Genomic DNA, 24,533 nt, shown 5'->3' on the forward strand with positions numbered 1-24,533 from the left:
GGGTGAGGCCAGAAGATCAAGTTCAAGGCTGGTCCCAGCTACAAAGGTCCTGAAACACCATCTCAAGCAACCCAGGACACACAGAAGTATGCTGCAACAACAGTTAACTTTATTTGTTCAAGAGCTCCTAGTGCAAACATCCAATGAGCCGGAGCTTTGATCTGTGAGCTCATGTCACATGTCAGGGGAGAAGCAAATTGTGACCTATGTACAAGGCCGAAGACTAAAGGCTCATGATTAGTGACATTGGAGGTTGGATTCTACAGCCTAGAACCGGACAGTCACAGGTCCTTGAGGTCCTTCTGGATGTCCCACAGGGTGTCCGCACTCTTTCTGAGCTGAGCAACCTCATCATCCTTCAGCTTCTGGTTGATGACACTGGTCAGTCCCCGGGCATTGAGGATGCATGGGAGACTGAGGAAGACTTCGTTCTCAATGCCGTACATCCCCTGTGGAGCAACAAAAGCATTCAGTCAAGGCACAAGGCCATGGTAAGAATGAGCAGAAGACCTGTGTTAAATACAAACAACTGTAGGAAATTTGGGAAACAAATTCATTCTCTTATTTTTTCATTTAACTGGTCCATCTGTCCCCATATATTTGGGCTTTGAAAACAATTTTATATTTATAGACTATGCAAACTTACACTACAAAAAAAGTCACAAGAAGGCAGTCAGTGCTTAGTTTTTAAGTCAAATATTATTTTCTGCTTAAATGCAATTTGCTATATGAATATTTAAATGGCTTTCAATGGTGTCCCTTAATGGATATCTTTCCATTTTGTTTCTTATTTTTTAAAAATTTTCTAATTTTGGTGCCTGGAGTGACTGGTTGCACATGCCTTTAATCTCAGCACTTGAGAGGCAGAAGTAGGCAGTTCTCTGACTTCAAGCCTAGCCTATGTACAGCCAAGTTCCAGGACAGCCAGGGCTACACAGAGAAACTTACCTTGCAAAATAAAACAACAACAAAAAGATTTTATTCTTTTATGTGCATGCATGTCTGTGAGTTATGTGTACCACACATTATGAACAGGTGTCTACAAAGGCCAGAACAGGGCATCAGATCCCCTGGACCCAGAGCTTGCCAATTCAGCTTCCCAGCCAACTAGCTTATTCTTGGGGATCCTACCTATTTCCCATAATTTTTTTTCATTCTTGACACTGATGTGGAGATGACTCACTTGCTACATACGCTGTTTTAATATAATTTTACTTTTATTCAATGAATTTCATTCCAATAAGGTAATGTATGTAGTCCAGGTTCATCTCAAACTTGCTGTAGAGCTGAGAATGACTTTGAACTTCCGATCCTTTTGTCTTCACATCCTCAGTGCTGCTCAGATTACAGATCTGCATGACCACACCCGATCTGAGCAGTGCTGGGGAATCAAACCTAGGACCTCATGCATGCTAAGCAAGCTCTCTCTACTGAGCTACATCCCAGTCCCTGGCTTCAGGTGGTTCTTGCCTCTTTTGTATGTTTGCTCCATAGTTTTTTAATTAAACGAGGTTTGCTACGTTATCAAGTGTTCCACAAAAAGCTGTCTATGGCTTATTACATAAGCTTACAATGAACCCCATCGTGCTTATTTAATGGTACAGTAGAGGCAGGTTCTGAACAGGATTCACAGTTAATAGTTTTTACGTCACACTAAGGTTTCTTAGAAAATGTTATCAGACACCTTAGCTCCTACAAAGTTGGGTGCTCTTGCCCTAGACTTTGGTTGAGGAGAGAAAAACTAGGCTTATATAATGGTACAGTAGAGGCAGGTTCTGAACAGGATTCACAGTTAATAGTTTTTACGTCACACTAAGATTTCTTAGAAAATGTTATCAGACACCTTAGCTCCTACAAAGTTGAGTGCTCTTGCCCTAGACTTTGGTGGAGGAGAGAAAAACTAGGCTTATATAAACCCTAAGTGCAGAACTATGGACCGGAAACTTCCCTTGTCTTTCTTTAGATGAATCTCTTGATACAAGGTAAGAGTGGACATCCTGCTACAGTTTCTCTCACCTTCACCATTGTAGACACAGGGTGGATCCGAGACAGGTTTTTCAACATGGATTCGATGAGGTCAGCCACACTCAACCCAATGGCCCAGTTGGTGTATCCTTTTAGCTTGATGACTTCATAGGCACTTAGAAAAAGAAACCACACAAGAGATAGTTGAACCTGACACTGGGTTGACACCTGCTCTGTCTCTAATGGTCATCTTGGCCAATTCTTTAACCTTTTCAGTTCTAGTTCCTTAGTAAAGGAGAACATGCATCTGCTTTTTAAGCTTTTTATGAATATCAAGTGAATTAATGTACAAATAAAATCTATAAAAGTGTAAGGACTACATGGCAGGTGATACACAGGTGTCAGTGAATGTTTATAAAGTCACAGTGCTTAAGAATGTTCATTCTGGAGCAGGCGTTTTGGAGCCCAGTGCCTAGGGTGGGAAGAAGATGGGGCCCCACAACAACAACAATTCCACGTGGACAATAATAACATCACTAAGCTGACAAACATCATCTACAGATCAGCTTTGAACTACAAAGTGCTCAGAGCAATTTTGAGAAGAGCTAGCTGAGATGATCCAGTCTCAAAGACTACTTGAATAAGGATTTGAGATAAACCCTGAATTTTGACATTATACACAGACTGGATAACGAAGGATATATTTTCCTTTCCTAGAATTTGACAATTAACCTAAAATTTTTCTTTCAGGATAAAGATACCTTCGCCCATACCCAGCAGGAAGCAATTTCAAGAATACGACGCCCACATTCCCAAAGAGGTGGTGTGGGGCGGTTGGTTTTTTTGGTCTTTTAATGGGTTTTGGGTCTGGGATAATTTTCATTGATTAGGGGGGTTGGTTACAAGTTGTTGTCAAGGGTTAGGAAAAAGGCTAAGCAAAGGAGATTAGATTTAAGGTTCTTATTAAAAAAAAAAAGAAAAGAAAGAAAGAAAAGAAAAATGTAAATACTTTACATTGGATTGGATTGTTTTATATTGTATACAAATTATATATATTGAAATTGATATTGTTAGAAAATGTTATATATATTTTTCTAATTGTACCGTTCATCTAACAATGTAATGCAATTTTCTGATCCTTGAATGTTATTACCAACTATTAGGATATAAAGAAATGAAAGTTAGTAGTTAGATATTATAATAGAACTTGTAGTTATATTAGGTATGTTTTCAAGATTGAGTAGATATATTTTAGATAGACAGGTTGTCTTCAAACCCTTCAGAGATCTACAGAATATGGCATTTAAAATGTTTTAATAACTTAGAAAATTTTTCTTTTTTGTTATGACTATGAGACATGTCGGCTCCTGGCAGTACCAATCTACTTCAGAGAAAATATGGGCATTGAAGAAACTGCATATGGAGTTAACTTTCATTGTGGCAAAAGTTAGCCACTGGACAACAAAGTATCCTCGAATCAACAGGACAAAATGGACAAACAGGACATAAAACAAAGGATTACTGATTCTTGCCAAAACAAGTGTGGTTATGGCTTTATCAAAAGGCATCTTCAGAGGCCAGGACAATATGGCACCATCCCTGAAGTGGCCTTCGCAATTCGAAAAAGGTACAGTGCCCTTTTCTTCGAAGGCAGCTGAACAGGCAGTGGGCCGATGGCCTCTGATGTGCAATGGAACAGCAGCTGAAACAGTTATTCTTGAAGAGTAACTAAGCTCACGCCTCTCAATAGTAGACTGGCATTTGATGGAGGGATATGGAGAAGAATGGGATGCTGAGATGAAGCCATATATACACAGCCAGGAAGAATGGACAGCTGAGTTGGAAAACCATCAGCAATTTCCAGAATTTGAAATCCTGAATCATGACATGACACTGGTGGAATTCAGGTGTTTCTGGTACATGGACTACTCTCACTCAATGTGAGGTTGAACTGTTGACCTTGTGTACATCCTGCTTCACAAATGAGTCTGTCGGATATGCTGGGCCTATAGGCTGAAGATGATGCCCCAGCACTTCGGAGAAACCTCAGGTGACTGTCCAGACAGCTGTCTGTTTCTGTCAACTCACAAATTTTTTGGAGGTTGCTTATGTGCACTTCCTGTTTTTATTTTTGTTAGCTAATATTATTTCCTTCTTGGGTCTCTGAGGGAGTTGAAGATTAGTTAGTTATAGTTGAAGGTTAGTTAGTTATAGTTGAAGATTAATTAGGATACATTTTGGACTTACAAAAATAGGATAGATAATGAAATTATTTTCTCTGAATTTGTCAAATAAAATGGACTAGACATTGTTTAGGTATTTATTACTTGTATATATTGTATATAGTTATTGTCCTTTTGTATATAGTTTTTCTTATATTAGTTATAAGCTTTTTCTTTTTTTTCCTTTTTATTAAAATAGAAAAGGGGAAATATGGTGATATTTTATTTGTATTAAAATGTTATTTGTATGTTAATAAATAAAGTTGCCCGGGGGTCAGAGCTATTAGCAAGCCATAGGAAAGCAGGGCAGTGGTAGCGTACGCTTGTAATTCCAGCACTTGGTAGGCAGAGCTGGGTAAGTCTCTGTGTGTTCAGGGATACAGCCATTATTGTATACACATGCCTTTAATCTTAATACCAATCATGGAAAACCTGGAGGCCTATACAGACAGGCTGTGAGGAGGCGGTCATGTGGTTGGGTTTACAACCAATGAGAAGGCAGGACAGGAACTCTATATAAAGACTTTAACACAGGGGTAGCTCTGGTTCGGAGAGGTAGGACCACTGCAGGAGGAAGGGTAAGGTTTTGGCTCTTGGCTCTGACCTCTTGGCTTTCTTCTTTGCATTGGTTCTGTGTTTATTGTTTGATGGGAAGGTTGGATACATCTACATTCTGGAGCAGGCGTTTTGGAGCCCAGTGCCTAGGGTGGGACACCTTGCACAGCCTTGGTGCAGGGAGGAGGGGCTTGGACCTGCCTCAACTGAATGTACCAGGCTCTGCTGACTCCCCATGGGAGACCTTGCCTTGGAGGAGGTGGGAATGGGAGGTGGGTTGGGGGGGAAGACTTGGGGGCAGGAGGAACGAAGAGAGGATCTGTGGTTGGTATGTAAAATGAATAGAAAATTTCTTAATAATAAAAATTTCGTAAAAAAGAATGTTCATTCTCTTTTTTTTCAAGATTTTTTAAAAAATTATGTGTATGCACTGTGTGTCTGTGTGTCTGTATGTGCATGTGCATGTGGGTGCATGTGCACATGAGTGCCAGTACCAAGAGGCCAGAGGATGACCCTGGAGCTGGAATTACAGGCAATCATGAGCCACCCACTGTGGGTGCTGGGAACTTAACTCTAGTCCTCTACAAGGGCAGTATACCCTCTTAACTGATGAGGCATCTTTCGAATCCCTAAAACTAGACATTTTCAACCACATTGACTGGCATAAAAGTATATTTCCAAATATATTAGGAAACAGTGAATGACAGCAGAGGCCATCACTCAAGTGAGCAGTCACCTCATTCATAAAATCAAAGCATTGTGTAAACTGAAAATAAATCTAAGAACTTTTTTAACTTTTAAAATTTTTCTATACACAGTCAAATTCCCTAAGAAAAGTCATTCTAAATAAAACTTCCTTATTTGAAGTAGCAATTTTCCCGAAAGAACTTTGCAAACACTAATTGAATGCTTGTCAGTGATAAAATGTGGCCCTGTATGTGATGTGTAACTTCATTTTGATGAATCCACTGGGTCTTATACTTTACACAAGTAGCAGGTCCACAGAGAACATGATCATGGATGACTATAACCTACACTTAATGCATCTGGGAGAAGACAGGTAGCAGCTAATCTTGAAGGTTAAATGGCTTCCAGTACTAGAGTCAGCTTGAGTGTTAGGACCAGAGTGCAAGCCTGCACTGTTGGCTGCATTTCAAAGTGATACATTATTATACTATTCTCTTATAGTTGATAAGAGAAATGCCTTCAGAAAACCAGATTAGGGTGGGAGACATCTTTAATGAGAGGTCCAGGGTAGTAAGACCAGTGCTGCTTAAATACTTCCAGCAATCTGCCTGAGTGTGTGTGCATGTGGTTATGTGACCAACAGGGTCCAGGTTTACCTTATGTGTTGACAGGTGGCAAGCTGAAGACACCTCTCACTAGGCAATTCCATGCTTGCTTCTACAGCCAGCTTTCTCATTTGCTTTCTCTCGAGACCTGTACAACAGGTCTGACTGCTCTAAACTAATCCTGCCCACTTCTCCAAGACAGACTCATCAGTGTGGAGACAGCTTAGGGTTTTATCTCCTGGGACAGGACATGAATTCACCTACATGGAGCCGCCCCCACTCACCTATCCACCACCATCTTATGCACTTCCTTCCAGTTCTCACTGTCATTGTCCGTTCCCATTTCTGGATTCAGTTCTTGGAGGGAGACTCCTGCCACATTCACCCCACTCCACACAGCCACTGTAAAATAAACAAAGCAAAAAATTTGTTTTCTTATCTCAGACCTCAACTCTGATGCAAATTATCCCAACACCACTCGGCACTGTCCAGTGGCAATTGTCTCTAGTAGAATTCCCATTTGCTTTGGGGAGGAATTTGTTCTGATATTTGCCTTCAACTAGCAATAGATCTGACCTTTTACACACATATATTTAAATAAAACACACACACACATAAAGCATATATGTTTTTTGTGTGTGTGTTTTAATTTTTATTGTGTGTGTATGTGTGTGGGCATGTGTAGATCCCCAAGGAGTCCAGAAGAGAGTGGAAACAACGGGGGCTGAAGTTGCAGCAGTTGTGAGCCACCTGATGTGGGTGCTTGGAACTGAAATTGGGCCCTCTGCCCTCTGCCACAGCAGCAAGGGCTCTTACCTGCTGAGCCACATCTCCAGCCCCTGCTACTGACCTTTTAACTTTCAACAAACGTGGCTCAAAACAGTCACTGTATAATTTACAGAGAACATGAAGTTCTTTCCAAATCTCTGGGTTGGTTAAATCACAAGAGATTATAGTTTGGAACCATCCTAAACTCTCGATTTTAGAAATGTAAACTTCTCTACTGGGCACTGTTTGGTAACCAAAGTCCCTTTCTTTTTAAGAAAAAAAAAAAAGATCTAGGATAATTATACCCAAACAGAGTTATGAAAGTACGCTAGTATGTAAATTAGGGTCTTCATAATTTAGAGGAGGATGTCTAAAAACACAGGAAGTAGACTCTGAAACCCCAGTCTCGCGCTCCTCAGGACTTTTGGAGAACACTGGTGACTCACGCAGTATGAACGAGGACTCAGGTAAAGTCCAGTGCACACACAGTCACACAGCTCCAGCAGCTAAACTGCCAGAGGCCAAGGAAGACTCCCTGGTCCACAGTTTCTGCTGTTCCAGGCCAACCAGATACCCTCATGGCCTTGAAGGAAACCACTGATCTCTCTAATTGTGCCCAAGCAAGAATAACTTCTCTCTCATCTGTGTAAATACAGGTCAATAAGGAAACGGGGGAAAAGCTGCTCTAGGGAAAAATGACACAATAATGAGAGAACAAGCAATGCAGATCCACCCGAGAACACGGCAGAGGCACCGGGGCCGACTTCCCGCCTGGGCAGTACTTGTCTGGAAGGATGTGAGCTTAAACTGTTCAAATAGACAGGGATGGACGTTCATGTACAAAAATGTCACCATCATGAAAACACACAGATCAAGAACTGAGGAAGACTCAGAAACAGAATGAGATACAATTTATGATGTCAGGATTGATCCAGATGGGGTAAAAGGCCCACAAGACATCCTTTGCAAATGACCATGGATTAAATATGGGCTCAATGTTACACTTCCTGATTTTGCTTCCTGTATTGCAGTTATGAAAAAAAAATTAATTAATAAAAAAAGAAAAGCCCCTAGGTGTGGATCCCAGCAATCAGGAGATGGAGGCAGGAGGATCAGAGGCCAAGGTCATCTTCCGCTACTGGGAACTTTAAGCCAACCTGGACTACATGAAAACAAAACCACAGAACAAATCAAAGCGAGGAGGAAGAGGAGGATGAGGAGGAGGAAGAGAAAGAACAGAAGAAATCACACATTAAAGGACTGAGGGAGAAAAGAGCATGATGACTATGATTCATACTTAATGGGTGAGGACAAACAGTGAGATGGGCAGGATGGCGCAGCAGGTACAGGCGTTTGCTGTCAAGACCGATGACCTGACCTGAGTTTCATCCCTGGTACTCCTGTGATAGGAGAAAACCAACTCTCAAAGTTGTCCTCTGATTTCCACATGTGTGCAGGTGTTCACACACAGATGTTTTTAAAAATAGCTAGATGAAGTTGGGCATGGTGGCGTACACCTTTACTCCCAGCACTAGAGAGGCAGAGGCAGGCAGATCTCTGAGTTCAAAGCCTACCTAGTCTACATGGCAAATTCCAGGACAGCTACATGGTAAGTTCCAGAGTTACACAGTAAGACTCTGTCTGCAGAACAACCAAACGGGAAGACAGGTGGGTGGATGGATGAATGGATGGATGGATGACAGAAAAAGCAAACTGGAATGGAACCCAAAATACAGCTATACTACCTCTGAATCCTTTCTGAAATATAGCAAAGTATAAAAAACTAAAATTTGAAATAAAGCAAAAAAATTTAAGAACAGTCTGCATAACCCAGAGTCACAAAGGAGACTGTCTTCCTTACCGCTGGAGTCACCGTGTTCGCCCAGAATCCATCCATGGCAACTGCTGGGATGAATGCCAAGCTTCTCTGCCATGAGGTAGCGAAACCGAGCAGAATCCAGATTGCATCCACTTCCAATCACACGGTGTTTGGGTAACCCACTCAGTTTCCAGGTGACATACGTAAGAATATCCACTAAACATTTTAGAAAAAGAAAGTAAATCGGAACTGCTGAACCAATTAGAAGGTTCTCTGGCTCCTCCTTCCCCACATGCCCATCTCGCCGGTGAGATATGGCCTCAGAGAGGTATGTCATTTAACTTTTCATACTCAGGTTCAGACAGACATGAAGCATTTGTGAGAAACTGTAAATATGAAATATGTAAAAACTGTGCATATGTATCATTATTTGACATAAGAAAACTTAGGAACTTTACAAGTCAGCGAGCTTTACCATGAAAGAAAGAAAAAAGACTGGTCCGGCCAGCCCTCACCGTGATGGCCAGATGATGTGGTGGACACGACGATAACAGTGTCCGCCACTGGCTCATGCTTAGTCGGGAGTGATAGTACGAAAAGGATTAGAAGAATTAAGTGTGGCCTCACTGGAGTAGGTGTGGCCTTGTTGGAGGAAGTGTGTCAGTGCGGGTAAGCTTTGAGGTCTCAGAAGCCCATGTCAGGCACAGGCTCCTGCTGCCTATGGATCAGGATGTAGAACTCTCAGTTATTACTCCAGTACCATGTCTGTCTGCAGGCTGCCATGAGCTTTGCTCATGGTGTCTCTTCACAGCAACAGAACACTAACATATTCACTGAGATTGCCACCAACTCTAACAGTCCATGACTGTGAAGACTGGCATCAGAAACAATGCCACTGCTCAGTTAGCAAGGGGTGCCAGTATACGTTTTCTTGAGTACGAAACTGTCCTATAAGTCCTGTCATTACTATCTCACGGCTGGACAACTGCTATGTACCCTTCCTCCCATGTGGCACAGTAGTAAAACTTTTGCTGGGTCACAGGGGTTACAGGCTATGTTGGAAAGAAAAGGAAATGGGCACACTGTCAGAAAGGAAGCTGACAGCAGGTCTGGCGATCCTCACCCCTGCCCTCCGACCCTCACCCCTGCCCTCCGGCCCTCACCCCTGCCCTCCGGCCCTCACCCCTGCCCTCCTCTCTGGAGCCTGGTGATCCTCACCCCTGCCCTCCGACCCTCACCCCTGCCCTCCTCTCCGGAGCCTGGCGAAGGTATTTAAGCACACTCTGACTGGATAATGCCTTTTGAATGCCAACTTTAATGCATGGGAAAGGGCTTCCTGGAGACTCAGACTTGGAAGGTCTACCTTGGAAGTGATGTAATCAGTGACAACTGAAACAGGATGTGGAGATGGAATATGGCTAGCTGACTGCCATTTCTGTTCTACATCTATGTGGTATGCATGTTTACATACATGACTGAACCACCCAGGAAGCCCCAATGTAGGCACATAAAGACTAAGGATACAGAAATGATCTCCTATCAGGTCCCAATTCCTAGTACTAAAGGAGCTGCAATGATTCCCCAGGCTTGTTCACAGCCCTCCAAGGGAAGGGGTCAGAGACAGGTCTACCATTTTATCAACATTCTGTCTATGCTAACCATCATGCAGTGACTGTGATGATAAACTGTAGACCAAAGATGTGTGACACAGAACCGAGTGGGTGACACAGCTCAACAATAGAATACTTACTCGCCATGTAGTTCAATCTCCAGTGCACCCCCCAAAAACAAAAAGTGGGGGGATAGTGACACAGACTGAACTTTAGCCATTTGTTCTGGCACATGACAAAATACAATGTACTTACAAAAATGTATCTAGAGTTTTCCTGCCTGGCCCACAGTCAGGACAAATCTCTGACACCCGCCAGTCCCACAGCCATTTAGACCCAACCAAATAAACATAGAGACTTATATTGGTTACAAACTGTATGGACATGGCAGGCTTCTTGTTAACTGTTCTTACAGCTTAAATTAATCCATTTCTATTAATCTATACCTTGCCACGTGGCTTGTGGCTTACCGGTACTTTACATCTTCCTTGTCCTGATGGCGGCTGGCAGTGTCTCCCTCACCCAGCTTCCTGTTCTCTCAATTTTCTTCTCTGTTAGTCCCGCCTATACTTCCTGCCTGGCCACGGGCCAATGGGTGATTTATTTATTGACCAATCAGCAACACATTTGACATACAGACCATCCCACAGCACTTCCCCTTTTCTTTTCTTAAAAAGGAAGGTTTTAACCTTTACACATCTCCAAAGTCAGCTTGGTATATTTGGGAATTTGGGCGTAGCTTCTCTTACTACTTCCTGCTGGAGGGGGGCGCTGTATCTTATGGGGACACAAAGAAAATTTTAGGATTATGGAATAGTCCATGAGGCTGTATTGTCTGAGCCAGTTGCCTTTAAACCATTCTGAATGTTGGATCATCTGGGCCATGGTGTCATCGGAGACCTTTCAGGGGGTCTTGGCTGGTCAAACCTGATGTATCTTAATCTGGAACAAATCCATAGCCTCTGGCTTTCTGTGGAAACAAAAGCAGAGCCTCCTTTCCAAAGCAACATATCCTTACATCCAAATTTTGAAGTCAAGGTACCTTTAAAATATACATTTTGGCATAACTCAACAGCTTTTGTAATCAAATGTTTTTCTTCAGTTACGAATATCAAAGAGAACATAATCCAGATTCTCTGTGTGGTAGCCATCTTTACGTGGCTTATTTTTTTATATTAGCTTGAGCCTATTGCTTTAAACTGCAGCCTTCTAAGCCTGAAACGGCACTGGCGCTGTGGCTGCTGGCTCCGCTCACTTCAGCTTCCCAACATGGCGGTGATACGTTTTCCGCCAGCTCTGGGAGCCATCAACTCTCAGAAATAGTGGGTCTATGCTTCTATCAAAGCAGCTTGTAGCCCAGAAACCTCTTTTTTTTTTTTTTTTTTTTTGTGCTAGCAAAGTCTAAATCCACCATGCAGCTTAATCTGCCACTTGCAGAGACCTCAATCCCGCCATACTGCAGGTCCAGTGCACATGCTAGGAACCTACCAATAGCTCAAACCGGCAGCTGCCGCTCATTTGAGAGAGACAATTAGGAACTGTTTTTAGCTCCGTTTTAGAATCTTTTCTCAGTTTTTAGGTGGAAATTCTTGCCACCACATTGGACGCCGGGTGCCATTTGTAGCTAGAGTTTTCCTGCCTGGCCCACAGTCAGGACAAATCTCTGACACCCGCCAGTCCCACAGCCATTTAGACCCAACCAAATAAACATAGAGACTTATATTGGTTACAAACTGTATGGACATGGCAGGCTTCTTGTTAACTGTTCTTACAGCTTAAATTAATCCATTTCTATTAATCTATACCTTGCCACGTGGCTTGTGGCTTACCGGTACTTTACATCTTCCTTGTCCTGATGGCGGCTGGCAGTGTCTCCCTCACCCAGCTTCCTGTTCTCTCAATTTTCTTCTCTGTTAGTCCCGCCTATACTTCCTGCCTGGCCACGGGCCAATGGGTGATTTATTTATTGACCAATCAGCAACACATTTGACATACAGACCATCCCACAGCACAAAACCTTAAGTTGTCCTTAGAAAACTTTCTTTATAAACAGAAAGAAGGCCAAGGAGAGAAAATGCCAAACAAAAGCAAGCTCGGCCATTTCAAAGTTAGTTTCTTTGCAAGACAGTGATAGAAAAATAAAAAGGAAAATAATTGATGCCAGGTTCTAAGAGATGATTCTACTTTTAAAGAGTTTTATTTATTTTTATTTTGTGTGTGTTTATCTACCTATATGTCTGTGTGCCACATGCAGAGTCCAGAAGAGGGCATCAGATCCTCCAGAACTGGAGTTACAGACAGTTGTGTGCCACTGTGTCAGTGCTGGGAACGGAACCTGGGTCCTCTGAAAGAGCAGCTGGTGCTCTTAACTCTCAAGTCATTCTCTCCAAGCCCCTTTGGCTTGTAACTATTTTGTCCTTGTCCTAATTTATCAATTCGAATGAATGGCTCAGTGGCAGCTTCGTGGTGTGGACTTTGCTTTATGAATCCACTCTGATTTTTATCCTGGTCTGTTGGGGTCCAGTAGAGGCTGCGAACAATGACCTCATATAATTTTTATTTATTTGGCTACAAAGGTAGTATTGGGGACTGGAGGGTGTTGTATATGGTGTATGCACACAAGAGTACACATATGCCTGTGTGAATGTGAAGGCCAAAGGTCCATCCTGAGTCTTCTTCAGTCACTCCCCATCTTATTTTGGGATGGAGTTTCTTGACTGCTGTGGGATGTTCTGTATGGCAAATGTGTTGCTAATTAGTCAATAAATAAAACACTGATTGGCCATTGGCTAGGCAGGAAGTGTAGGCGGGACAAGGAGGAGAATAAAGCTGGGAAGTGGAAGGCTGAGTCAGAGAGACACTGCCAGCCGCCACAATGAGAAACAGCATGTGAAGATGCTGGTAAGCCACGAGCCATGTGGCAAGGTATAGATTTATGGAAATGGATTAATTTAAGCTGTAAGAACAGTTAGCAAGAAGCCTGCCACGGCCATACAGTTTGAAACCAATATAAGTCTCTGTGTTTACTTGGTCGGGTCTGAGGGGCTGTGGGACTGGCAGGTGATAGAGATTTGTCCTGACTGTGGGCCAGGCAGGAAAACTCTACCTACACTTGACTAACCCACAGTTCACCAGTTTGGCTAGGTTGGCTGGCCAATGAGCATCAGGGATCCTCCTGTCTCCATCTCCCTGTCACTGATATTAAAACTGCATGTCCCCAAGCCTGGCATTTTACATGGATGCTAGAGAGCCAGAAAACCAGATCCTCATGCTTTCATAACATGTACTTTACAGGGTCACCTCCCAGTTCCACCTTTACAGCATTTAAAAATGCCTTCCAACTCTACACCAAACACAAGTGAACAAAAAGATGAAACCCCACAGTACAAAACTCACATTTTTAAACATCTGGCTTGGGATGGAGCCACCTGTTCTGCAAACACCATCTTTCTGCACCAGTAGCAGAAGACATGTGGACCACCTCTATCAGTGAACAAACCCAAAACAAGAAGGTCCCCAAACTCTGAAGCCCACAGAGCAGAACCAGACAGGCCTCTGTTACAGTTAAAGCACCGAGCTAGTACCTGGGTTGGAAACCACAATGATGGTGCAGTCAGGGCTGTACTTGACAATCTGGGGAATGATGAACTTGAACACATTGACATTTCTCTGCACCAGGTTGAGTCGACTCTCCCCCTCCTGCTGACGGACGCCTGCTGTCACCACTACAATCTTAGAATTGGCTGTCACCGAGTAATCTTGAAGAAAAATGGCAAGAGAGAGAACTTTAAATTGAACGCCTTGGCCAAACATGCCATCTATGATATGTTCTAGAAACTTCACCTTGCATAAGCCCCCAGAACTTATGAGAACTAAATTTTCTGTATTAAAAGACTGTGTGTGTGTGTGTGTGTGTGTGTGTGTGTGTGTGTGTGTGTGTGTGTGTGTGTGTGTGAGAGAGAGAGAGAGAGAGAGAGAGAGAGAGAGAGAGAGAGTTAGTTAGTTAGTTAGTTTGAGGGCATCTGGGGCTGGAGTTGCAGGCGGCTGTGAGCTGCCAGACACAGGTGGTGTGGGCCGAACTCAGGTCCCCTGGAAGCACAGCTCACACTACTTAACCACTGAGCCATTTCTCCAGCACCTATTAAAAGGTTTTCAGGTTCAAGCTTCTGCAGCTGTGTTTTTCTTCCTTGAGAAACGATGAAGCAACCCCACTTTAAAACTGGCAGGTAACGAACCAGGGACATACCCTAAAATATGTTTGTGGCTAAGAAGTCCATTGGATTTCCAGGAAAAGCTAAAACATGTCAGTGAGCCCACAACCTAGCAGGCGGGCTTTTCACAATCACCATGAAATTGTGTTTTTGCATATTCCTGTTAGTAACACACAATACAAACAAAACTTAAAGTTTCTTTTCAGCCATATAATGAATGCTACTGACATCTACGAAGGAAAAGAAAGGCCATGTTTGATTTGGACTGGAAATCAAACTTTGATTTCTAATATTCTGTGTATTAAGAGATGGGATACACTTCTAATGCCAGCACTGAGGGGGCTACAGCAGGAGGATTGCCATGAATTCAAGGCCAGCATGGGCTACACAAATATGTATTATACATACATATGTCTATAGTATGTACAGGCATGCATGCGTGTGCACTTGTGTGTGTGTGTGCATGTGTGTATAAGACAATCTCACTATGCAGCCCTATATGGCTTGGAACTCACTGTGTAGACCAGGCTGGCCGAGAACTGTCTGTCTCTGCCTCCTGAGTGCTGGGATTATAGATTATAGGTGTGTGTCACCATACCTGGCTATAACATATTTGTTAAGGAAGATTATTTATGCTCTAGTGGTGTTAATTTTTGTGGAAGATTTTATTTTTCTGCTAAGCAAGTATTGATGCAATCAGCAAGTTCCAACAAACAGCTCCACATAAATGCTAGATATTAACAGCCTTTTCCCATCAAATGCAAGGAATATTCCTAGTTCCACCTTACGACTGGTTTTCAAGGTGAGGATGGGATGACAAACCCAAACACCTGACCCATGCAGGACTCTGAAGGGACTGTCCAGTAAGTAATGGACATTAGCTAGTTTCCTCAAAGCAACCAGACCCTGGACACAGAAGAAAGGAAGAAACCCCAACACTATTTACCAAGGCAGGAAGATGAACAGAGCTGAAGAATTAGGTGATTCTGGGACAAATGAAATGCAGCTTACTTGAAAACTGAGATACTACATACAGGCCTTGCTGGGGTTTTATTATTTTTCAAAAGGTATATTTTAAAGATGATTTTTTTAAAAAAAAGAATACATTCTAAATTTACTTCAGAAAAAGAACTGTGTTGCCAGGCACAGCACTACACACCTATAATCCTAGCAGCTAGGAGGGGCCACCTTCAAGTGCACAATGAGTTCAAGGCAACTTGGATTCCATGAGATCTGTCTTAAGCAAACAAAATGAACAAAAAGCATGTGTTTGTAAAATAAAACTAACAAAGATGGCCATTGGCATGTGGAGTACAGGACCACATTCTACAGGAACTCTCAAGACAGAATATGTTCACATGCTGTGTGCATCTGTAAGCAGAATCTCCAGAAAACGGATTTCTAGAAACTGACACAGAAAAGTTGGCCTGAATGAGGGAGCTGCAGATGGTAAACACCACCACACATCACTGCCTGCGATTCTCTCCTGGTGATATGGCCACAGGAGAAATGGAGAAGAATCTCATTTTTAATGACTATACATTCTACAAAAAGTAGAATTAAGGACAAATTATAAATTAAAAAAAATAGGGGACCATTTCAAAGTAGATGAAAATTTGTCTATAAAATTACTAAAACAGATCATGAGCATTTTGTTATTAGCAATTACTGAAACAATCGCCCCCACAATTCCACCTTTTCCTAGTTAAAAATAGTTTTAGCTGGGCAGTAGTGGCACACATCTTCAATCCAGCACATAGGAGGCAAAGGCAGGTGGATCTCTGAGTCTGAGGCTAGCCTGATTTACAAAGTGAGATCCAGGATGGCCAGGACTGTTACACAGAGAAACCCTGTCTCAAAAACAACAACAAAAAATTAGAATGGAGTGTGTAGCTCAGGGGCACACTGAGCACTACTAGCATCCTGCAAGGCCCTGGGCTTGATTCACAGCACCACAGGTAGTAATAGCAATCAATTAAAGATGAATTATGGTGATAATATGTCCACCAATATATTGTGCACCCAAACAAACTTATCTGGGGTCAGAGAACAGAACAGCCAGAAAATGGTGGCACACACACCTTTAATCCTATCACTTGGGAGGCAGAGATCCATCTCTGTGATTTCAAGGCCACACAGGAAACAGCCGGAAAGGCATGGTGACACACACCTTTAATCCCAGGAAGTGATGGCAGGAAGCAGAAAGGTATATAAGGCGTGAGGACTAGGAACTAGAGACTTTTAAGCTTTTAGGCTTTTAGCAGCAGATCAGCTGAGATCCATCTGTGTGAGGACTCAGAGACTTCCAGTTTGAGGAAACAACATCAGCATCAGCTGAGAAGTTGGCCAGGTGAGGTTAGCTGTGGCTCGTTCTCTGATCTTTCAGAATTCACCTCAATACCTGGCTTCCTGGTTTTTTTTTTTTATTAATAAAACCATTTAAGATTTGTGTTACAGTGAATGATCAGTTTGTCATGTTAGAGGGTGCATTTCAATCATCTATTTGTTATAAAATAATTTTCATATAAGAACTCTTGGAGAATGCAAAGAAACTACCTACCTTTATCCGCCACAATTTTAGGAGTCTGAAGAAATAAGCTCCCATGCTGCAGGTCCATCATCTCTCCTTTGAGCTTGTCTTCTAAGACATCCACAAGGGCCAGTTCATCAGCTAGAGACTAGAAACACAAAAGCAGGCATGCATTCCTATTATGGCTTGACTATGAAGTCTCCCACAGGCTCTGGATTCTGAAGATGTGGTTTCCAGCCAGCGGTGCTGCCTGGGGAACTGTAGAAGCTTTAGGACATGAAGCTTCTTTACTGGACAAGTGGGTCACTGGGGATAGGCCTTGGGGTTCACATTATAGCTGGCTTAACTTCCTGCCTTATCTACAAAGACATAAGCAAGCATGCCTTCTCTGCCATGATGGTGTGTGAGGGAAAATATTGCACCTTCTCATTTGAATTGCTCACCAAGTCTCTGATTATAAATATAGTGCCCTAAGTCACATAAGGAAGACTTAGCACCAATCTACCCTAAAGAAGCCTTTTACAAATGGCTAAGCACCTAATGGCTAAAATCCTAAGAATTTTGGTGTTTGGCATTCAATGACAAGTCAAGAGAAAAATACAAAGATTCCTCATGAAAGTTGACTCAACAGAAGACACAGACGAGAGTGGAAGCCTTCACATTAGGTAATGACTATGCACATATATGAAAACACACACATACACATATATATGGAGGGAGAGACAGACAAAGACAGACTCAGGAACAACATTAGCAGTGTGTTTTGATGTCATTATAATTTAGAGGGCTTCTGAGAGAAAAAGCCAACCTAAATCTCCAAGGGTGAGTTCACTTTGTAGTTGAACTTGGTTGAACCCTAGAATGCTTAGCTTGGCTCCAAGTAGCTAAATGTCTTTGCAGGAAAGGCAGCCATGTCTTAGGATAAAGAGTCAGCCCTCAGGAACCAATCCCTAAGTGCAAGGAGCAGTGACAGTTCTGTATCAAATATGGACACAAATTCTTATCTATGTTTTTATTTAAACATGTTTGAAAAGAGTTTAAAAACAACTGTTTTGTTCTTTTGTATGCAGCATCTAAGAGCCCACAACACCCTTATTTGCATTTTTTAAGTCCTAAATTAACACCTTCTCACTTAATCATAACCTAATATTCTGGGACAACACCCAGCACCAGAAATTCCAATTGTCTTTTAGTAACAGCACATGGGAGCCACTGACGTCAACAGCGCAACACAATGTAGAGCTTCTGTGGAAAAGCAAGTCACAGGATGTCAGTGCCTCTGTGTCAGTGGGTGTAGAGAACCAGCTTTAAAGTGCACAGTTAACTGAGGGAAGGAGGCGAGTCAGCACCTAAAAAATAACCGAAATGTTGCATATAGCTGAACGTGTGTGATGTACACCCTCTATGAGTAGGGCTACACAAATAGAAGCATGACCAAGGACTTGTGCTGCTGAAGAACTGAAATCTCTGAAACTACATCTCCATAGCTTAGTACTGTGCATATAAATACATCATTAAGGAGTAAGGCCCGTTGGAAACCAAGAACGTTACTGTAGAAATCTTTTGATCTCAAGTCCCAAGTGGAATGGATAGAGTTGTGCTTCTGCCTCTTAGTTAACAAATGACTGACGTCAATGGGTTGGTATTTGATGCCAGCATTTTTATATTCAAGTGCTTGTTAAGCATGACATTTTGAGAGAGGAAAGACATAACTTGTTAATAATTAACCAAATGGGGAAGTACCATTCACTAATTGCATTTTTGAGCTTATCTTAGCCTAAAGATACATAGTAAGATACTCTGGGCAGTGGCAGTGGCCTGCAGGATCCAGGGCTACAGTTCTCTCCAGTGCCCTCTGCTGCTGTGGCATTGGGTGGGTTATTCGCACTAAATAAATGCACTGTTTTGTGGTGCTAAGAAACTGAACCCAAGACCTTGTGCACCTGTACGCACTCTCTACCTGAGTATATTTGATCTCTACTGTCACCTTTAGAATTTGGTGTCACATACGTGGAGGAATAGCCATTCATGCAGCTCTTACTTCTGCAGCTGTGTGACAACGGGCAGGTGACATCATTTCTTTTGCCTCAGTCACTTTGTGTTAAAACAAGGATAAGAAAAGTTCTCTATTAGAAGGATGTGGTGGTATAGGCCAAGAATTATAGCACCTGGAAGGTGGAGCTGATGCAGGAGAACTACCATGAGATTGAGACCAGCATGGTTTGAAGGAGATCCCCAAAGCAAAACAGTAACTACCCACACACAATAGAAAAAAGGTTGTTTTTTTTTTTTTTTAAATCTATCGATTATTTAGAATAAAGCACTTCAATAGCATCGTGCATGATATATTTATGGTATGTATTTATTTTTGTAAAGAAACAGAAATGTGAGCTCATCTATTTTGTTCTGACCAAAGGAAGAGTGAATACTAAATGAGACTACCTAAACCCCTATAATTCAGGAAACTATCATATTCACAGGTATCTAGTCAATTAAAAGTAGCTAGAAAAGCAAGCAAAAGAATACAGTACACACCGATGAGTTCTTTGATAGCTATTTCTCAGTTAAAAGAGTCACAGTTTGATTCTTTAGAATTTAAAATTTACACGCTGGAGAGACAGATGGTTAAGAGCACAGGCTACTCTGCCCATAAACCAGTTCAGATCCCTGCACTCACATGGTGCCTCACAACCCTCTGTAAATCCAGTTCCAGAGGATCCAACACCCTCTTCTGGCCTCCTGATGCACATACACTCAGGCAAAACACCCATACACATGAATAAGAAAAAGAATTTAAAGTTTGGGGTCAGGTCGTGTGGCACATACCCATAACCCCATCATTCAGGAGGTGGACGGAGGAGGGATCACAAGTTTGAGGCCATCATAAGACACACAGAATCTCAAAAGCAATAAAAATAAAAAGGGCTGGGAATGCAACCCAGGGACTAAATTGTAGAATGCTGGCCTAGCATACAGAAGAGTCCCTGTACTCAATCCCCAACAAAACAACAACTCATTGAACTTCACAAACAGAAGGAATATGCTTGGTCAGAGGTATTCAGGAAGCCTCCACACAGAGTCAGTGTGCTCTACAGCGGGGGTGGGGGGGCAGTGTAGGGGGGTGCTGCTTGCTCGCTTTCTGTAAGGACAGTCAAGAGTCTAGACAGGTAGACAGCAAAAGGAATGTCAAGTCTGGAGACACAAAAGCAGCCTTAAAAGTGATGCCAAGAGCTGTGGACTGCAATGATTGTGTAAGAACTGTCCTGCTCTTAGAAAACATGCTGGAGAACTAAGAAAGCTTCATCTTGTCAAGAAATTCTCCAACGGTTAGGGAACCCATACATGCATACATATACACATACATATAACAGAGGAGGCAAGAGAGACAAGAAAGGAGGGGGAGGGGAAGAGAGAGAGAATACAGCGGGCTGGTAAACCTGAAAGATGCATACATGGAAATCTTCATTTATTGAGATAATGTTTACACATTTTCTATTCAGTTTGAAATCATTTTAAAATAAAGCCACAGGTTCAGGGTTTGAGAATAGCAAGCCATTGTTTCAACAAGTCACTCTACAAAAATCCTGTAAGAAGAGAAGGCAGAGACCATTGCGTCTAAATTTTCCAGTCACTCATTCAACTGCTGTGGGATGTTGTTCTGTATGCTGTGAATATGTGTGGCTCTGATGGGTTGATAAATAAAACGCAGATTGGCCAGTAGCTAGGCAGGAAGTATAGGCGGGACAAGCAGACAAGGAGAATTCTGGGAAGAGGAAGGCTGAGTCAGGAGATGCCAGCCTGCTGTCCAGGGAGCAGCATGGAATGGCATACAGGTAAAGCCACTGAATATGTGGCGACATTTAGATGAACAGAAATGGGCTGAGTTTGAGTGCAAGAGCTAGTCAGCAGTAAGCCTGAGCTAATGGCCGAGCAGTTTTAAATAATATAAGCTTCTGAGTGATTCTTTTATAAGAGGCTGTGGGGTCCATAGGGCTGGGCAGGACCAGAGAAAACATCAACTACATTCAACCACAGGCCTCAGTTTATCACAACAGAAATGAGGCAAGTTACCACACTATACCTCCTGATGTGGGACTACTGAACAGATACAACTGGATTAATCACAAGGAAAACACCCCAAAAGCATATACTGGAAAGGATGTTCTGAAACTGGCCTGGACCATTAGAAAAAGTCAAAGGCTTGCAAGACAGAAAAAGAGGCATGGTAAGGATATGAAACACATGTCTTGGATTAAGGCAAAACCAGTGATGAGGAGTGTGATTTTTTGGCAGCATGGAGAATTTTAAATATAAATATGATGGGGGACACCACACTACTATAGCAGCATTAAGAAATCTCTGGGTGGTAGCTCCAGTGAGGTCACGTGTGACCAGAATCCTCTGATATATGTGCAAGTTCTGAAAGGTAAGTGCGATCCTACAAGTTATTTCAGATTGCTGAGGGGTATCTAAAGACAACCCGATCCTAGACTGCCCAGATAGAACATGCATTCCTGCAGGAATTGTGACCTCTGTTGCTCTTGAAACATACCTTTCCCAGAATGCTGATAGCACATGCCATTCCAACTTGTCCAACACCTACTACAGTAATCTTATTGTTCGGGGTGGCTGCCTCCTCTTCTGCGACTGGGGCAATGAGCTTTTCCTTAAGGGTTGCCATGTTGCCCTACAAGAGAAGGGTGATCAATGCATTTTCCGTGGGTGGAGTCTGAGTAAGAATCAGCCTAAAACGACACAGCTTCAACCTCAAAGGAAAGTACAGCACAACAGGAGTGAGCCACAGGGTGGTTTAGACACAGAATACACTTGAGGGAACCATATCTCACTTAATGGAGGTTTAATCAGAGGAAAATTCTCCAGGAGCTTAAGATGAAAATCCTCCCTGAGCAGAGGACTTCATGCAAACAACTAAGATGCCATCATCACTCCTATGTCCTCTTTTGCTATAACTGCTCACTACTGGCTGCAGGATAGGGACGTTAATATGTACATAAGCGAATTTCTTTCCATTGTCCCTATAAGGAATTTATGTGCAACCATGTTAACCAGCTAACTTACATTTAAGCTTTTTTTAAAACCAATATAAATGATTCTAATTTCCACTCTAGATGATTACTTTCACTTCTGGAGGACAAAGACTGAGTTTTGTACTTAAAATCTCATGAAATGTACTGTACTGCCCTGCCCTCCCTACAAGGTTCTTCTTCACAATAAAGTATCAAACAGTAATCTATGCTATCTTAGTTCCTTTTCAGTTTAGCTGATCACAGCTGAGGCTCCCCTACCCTATTCATGGCCCATTCTGTTCTTTCTAAAGCCCAGTTCTCACGTCTAACCTGTAAAGGACTAAGTGACTAAACATGGCTTAGTTAACAGCCACGTGAAGAACCCTTAGTTGTCCTGAATGAAGTAGCTGGAGTCAATCACAACTATTTTCTTCTATAAAGTGTTTTTATTATTTTAAACCTTTTCCCCAATCTGTACCACTTCAGAGGTTATTTTGCCTTAGAGAATCACATTTCTAGCTTTCTGGTGGACACAAAGATGAAACATCTCTGAAGGGCTTGGACAAGCACTGGCCTCAAAACGAATTCAAACAGACCCTGTATTTTAAGCGGCTTCAACAGAGTGGCTGCGTTTCTTCGGTAAGAAAAGCACAGCCTCCCCAACCCCTGCCCACAGCAAGTTTATTTTTGTTAGTTGGCTTAAAATCTGTTAGGTAAGTTCCAGAATGCATTAGGAAGGCTTGGAGTCCCAGCATTTGGGAGGTGGAGGCAGAAGGACCAGGAGATGTCAAGGTCATCCTCCATCACACAGTGCAATCTTGAGATTCCTGAGAGCCTGTCTGGGGGAAAAAAAGAAAGAAAGAAAGAAAAAGGAAGCAGAAGCAAGACCTGGCTATCTCCAGCTGGGCTCTCCTGAAAACATTTAAATTAGTTTGGGTAATTTCAAAAGGGACACTGTTGACATCCAGCAAGCACAAGCAGACTCACTCGGATATCTAGACAAAAGTACGCATTCTCCTCCCACCGCCCCTCAACAGCGGTAGAAAATGAGAAGAAAATTGTAGCAGGCCTGTGTCAAATGAGAGGTGACTGTAGGGAGAGATAAACATTCCCCTCCCCTGTGGATATGAACAAGTGCCCTACATCAGGGGCTAAGGTCCACTCCGCAGAGTGTCTTCTATGTAAACTGTTAAAGCTCAGGTTTTGCCTCGAATTCCCCCACTAAAGCGAACCAGCTCCTCCACCCCAGGTCCCGGTTGGTGCTCGCTCGCTTCGCGGCCCACAAGCCACCTCTTCTGTGCAAAGCAGGTCGCGAGGGAGGCAGCAGCGCACATCTCGGATAAAGTCTCCGGGGGCAAGTCTAGGCCTTGCACACTGAACACGAGAAGTAAACAAAACCCTAGTGCATCCAAGAGGCCCAGCAAGCGCCTGTACCGGCTGCAGAGCGGGCAGCGTGAGCCGGGGATGAAACCTGACGTTCAGGACTGAACTTTGCTTTATCCCCACTCCTACAATGCAGGGGCTTTTCTCCATCACCAGGTGCAAGACCTCCCAACCTTCACAGGTCCCACCTGGTCCCGCCGGATTCCCCAGCCTGCACCCCAGTAGGTGGGTGATGTGCCCGCCACCTGCCGACCAAGGGCTTGGTGGAACCAGGTTGACTTACACCTGTACAAGTCTCTCCCTTGATAGCACACAGGCCTGGGACCAGCCTGCAGGATGTAGACCGAGCCGGGAGTTCTGCCTCAGCCTCCGGCCCACCTCTGCTCCCTGCCCACCTCTGCTCCCTGGGCTAGCCTCCCAAAACCGCGAGGCAGAAGCAGGCTAGAGCCGGGATGCTCAGGGGCAAAGGCCCCGGAGGGAAGGGAGGATGTGTCGTAGCTCCTTCCTCCTGTTCCGCCGAACAAATACCCCTCTTCACTCCCTACCCCCAACACACACCCTGTTGTTCTGTGAGTCAGGCTTTGGGGTCCCGGGCTCAAACCTACCGGACAAGAGGAGGCTCTGCAGCGCGCCGAGGAAGGGAAACCACCGCAAAGTCAGCAGACTGCACAGGCGACTCTAGATCTGCAAGGAGGAGGAGGAGGAGGAGGCGGGGCCCGCCAGCCTCCTAGCTTTCTCTATTGTGATTGGAAACCCGAGCCGGGTCTACCCCTCCCCTCGGCTCGCTCAATCCCCTTCAAGGACAAGGCTGGAGTGAGCCCCCGCTCTCCCCCGCTCTCTGAAGTTGGAGGTCACCTTCCGCAGGCAGCCGCGGTATTCTCACAGCTTGAGGGCTGGGCCCTTGCTGTGGCAGTTACCGCCTAAACTTGCCTCTCAGGTCCTTCTGGGCCGTCCCCATCTTGCGCAAATAGAAATCTATGTCTAGATTGCATTTAGACTCAACTTTAGACCAGTCTCCTCGGTTCAGATGCTGCTGGTCCACCCCTCAGAAAGGCCTCGGATTCTGAACTCTGTCAGAACTCACACCAGAGCAGGGTCTTGCACAAGCCTGTAATGCCAGCACTAGGGATGCTGAGTCCAGAGGGAAGCCA

At 43.4% G+C, this 24,533-nt stretch overlaps 1 protein-coding gene across 1 annotated transcript; it reads right to left on the minus strand.

The window, feature by feature from the left end:
* Positions 1-87: 87 nt before the first annotated feature.
* Ldhb (lactate dehydrogenase B) lies at positions 88-24,119 on the minus strand. The gene is made up of 8 exons (XM_052720469.1): positions 23,988-24,119; positions 21,525-21,659; positions 17,003-17,120; positions 13,816-13,989; positions 8,664-8,837; positions 6,319-6,436; positions 2,017-2,140; positions 88-449 (listed from the first exon to the last, which is right to left on the minus strand). The coding sequence occupies exons 2-8, from the start codon at positions 21,651-21,653 to the stop codon at positions 282-284; spliced, it is 1,005 nt and encodes a 334-aa protein (XP_052576429.1). The 5' UTR covers positions 21,654-21,659; positions 23,988-24,119; the 3' UTR covers positions 88-281.
* Positions 24,120-24,533: the final 414 nt, after the last annotated feature.

The sequence above is a fragment of the Peromyscus californicus genome, unplaced genomic scaffold (genome assembly GCF_007827085.1).
Source record: "Peromyscus californicus insignis strain IS unplaced genomic scaffold, ASM782708v3 Scaffold_6__1_contigs__length_162567912, whole genome shotgun sequence".
NCBI classification, from domain to species: Eukaryota; Metazoa; Chordata; class Mammalia; order Rodentia; family Cricetidae; genus Peromyscus; species Peromyscus californicus.

Coding starts and splice junctions, on each gene's coding strand:
- Ldhb (XM_052720469.1), bottom strand. CDS start 21,653: ATGGCAACCCTTAAGGAAAAGCTCATTGCCCCAGTCGCAGAAGAGGAG. Junction 17,121..21,524: donor CTATCAGCATTCTGGGAAAG/GTATGTTTCAAG, acceptor TTGTGTTTCTAG/TCTCTAGCTGATGAACTGGC. Junction 450..2,016: donor CTGTGTCTACAATGGTGAAG/GTGAGAGAAACT, acceptor GTTGCTCCACAG/GGGATGTACGGCATTGAGAA.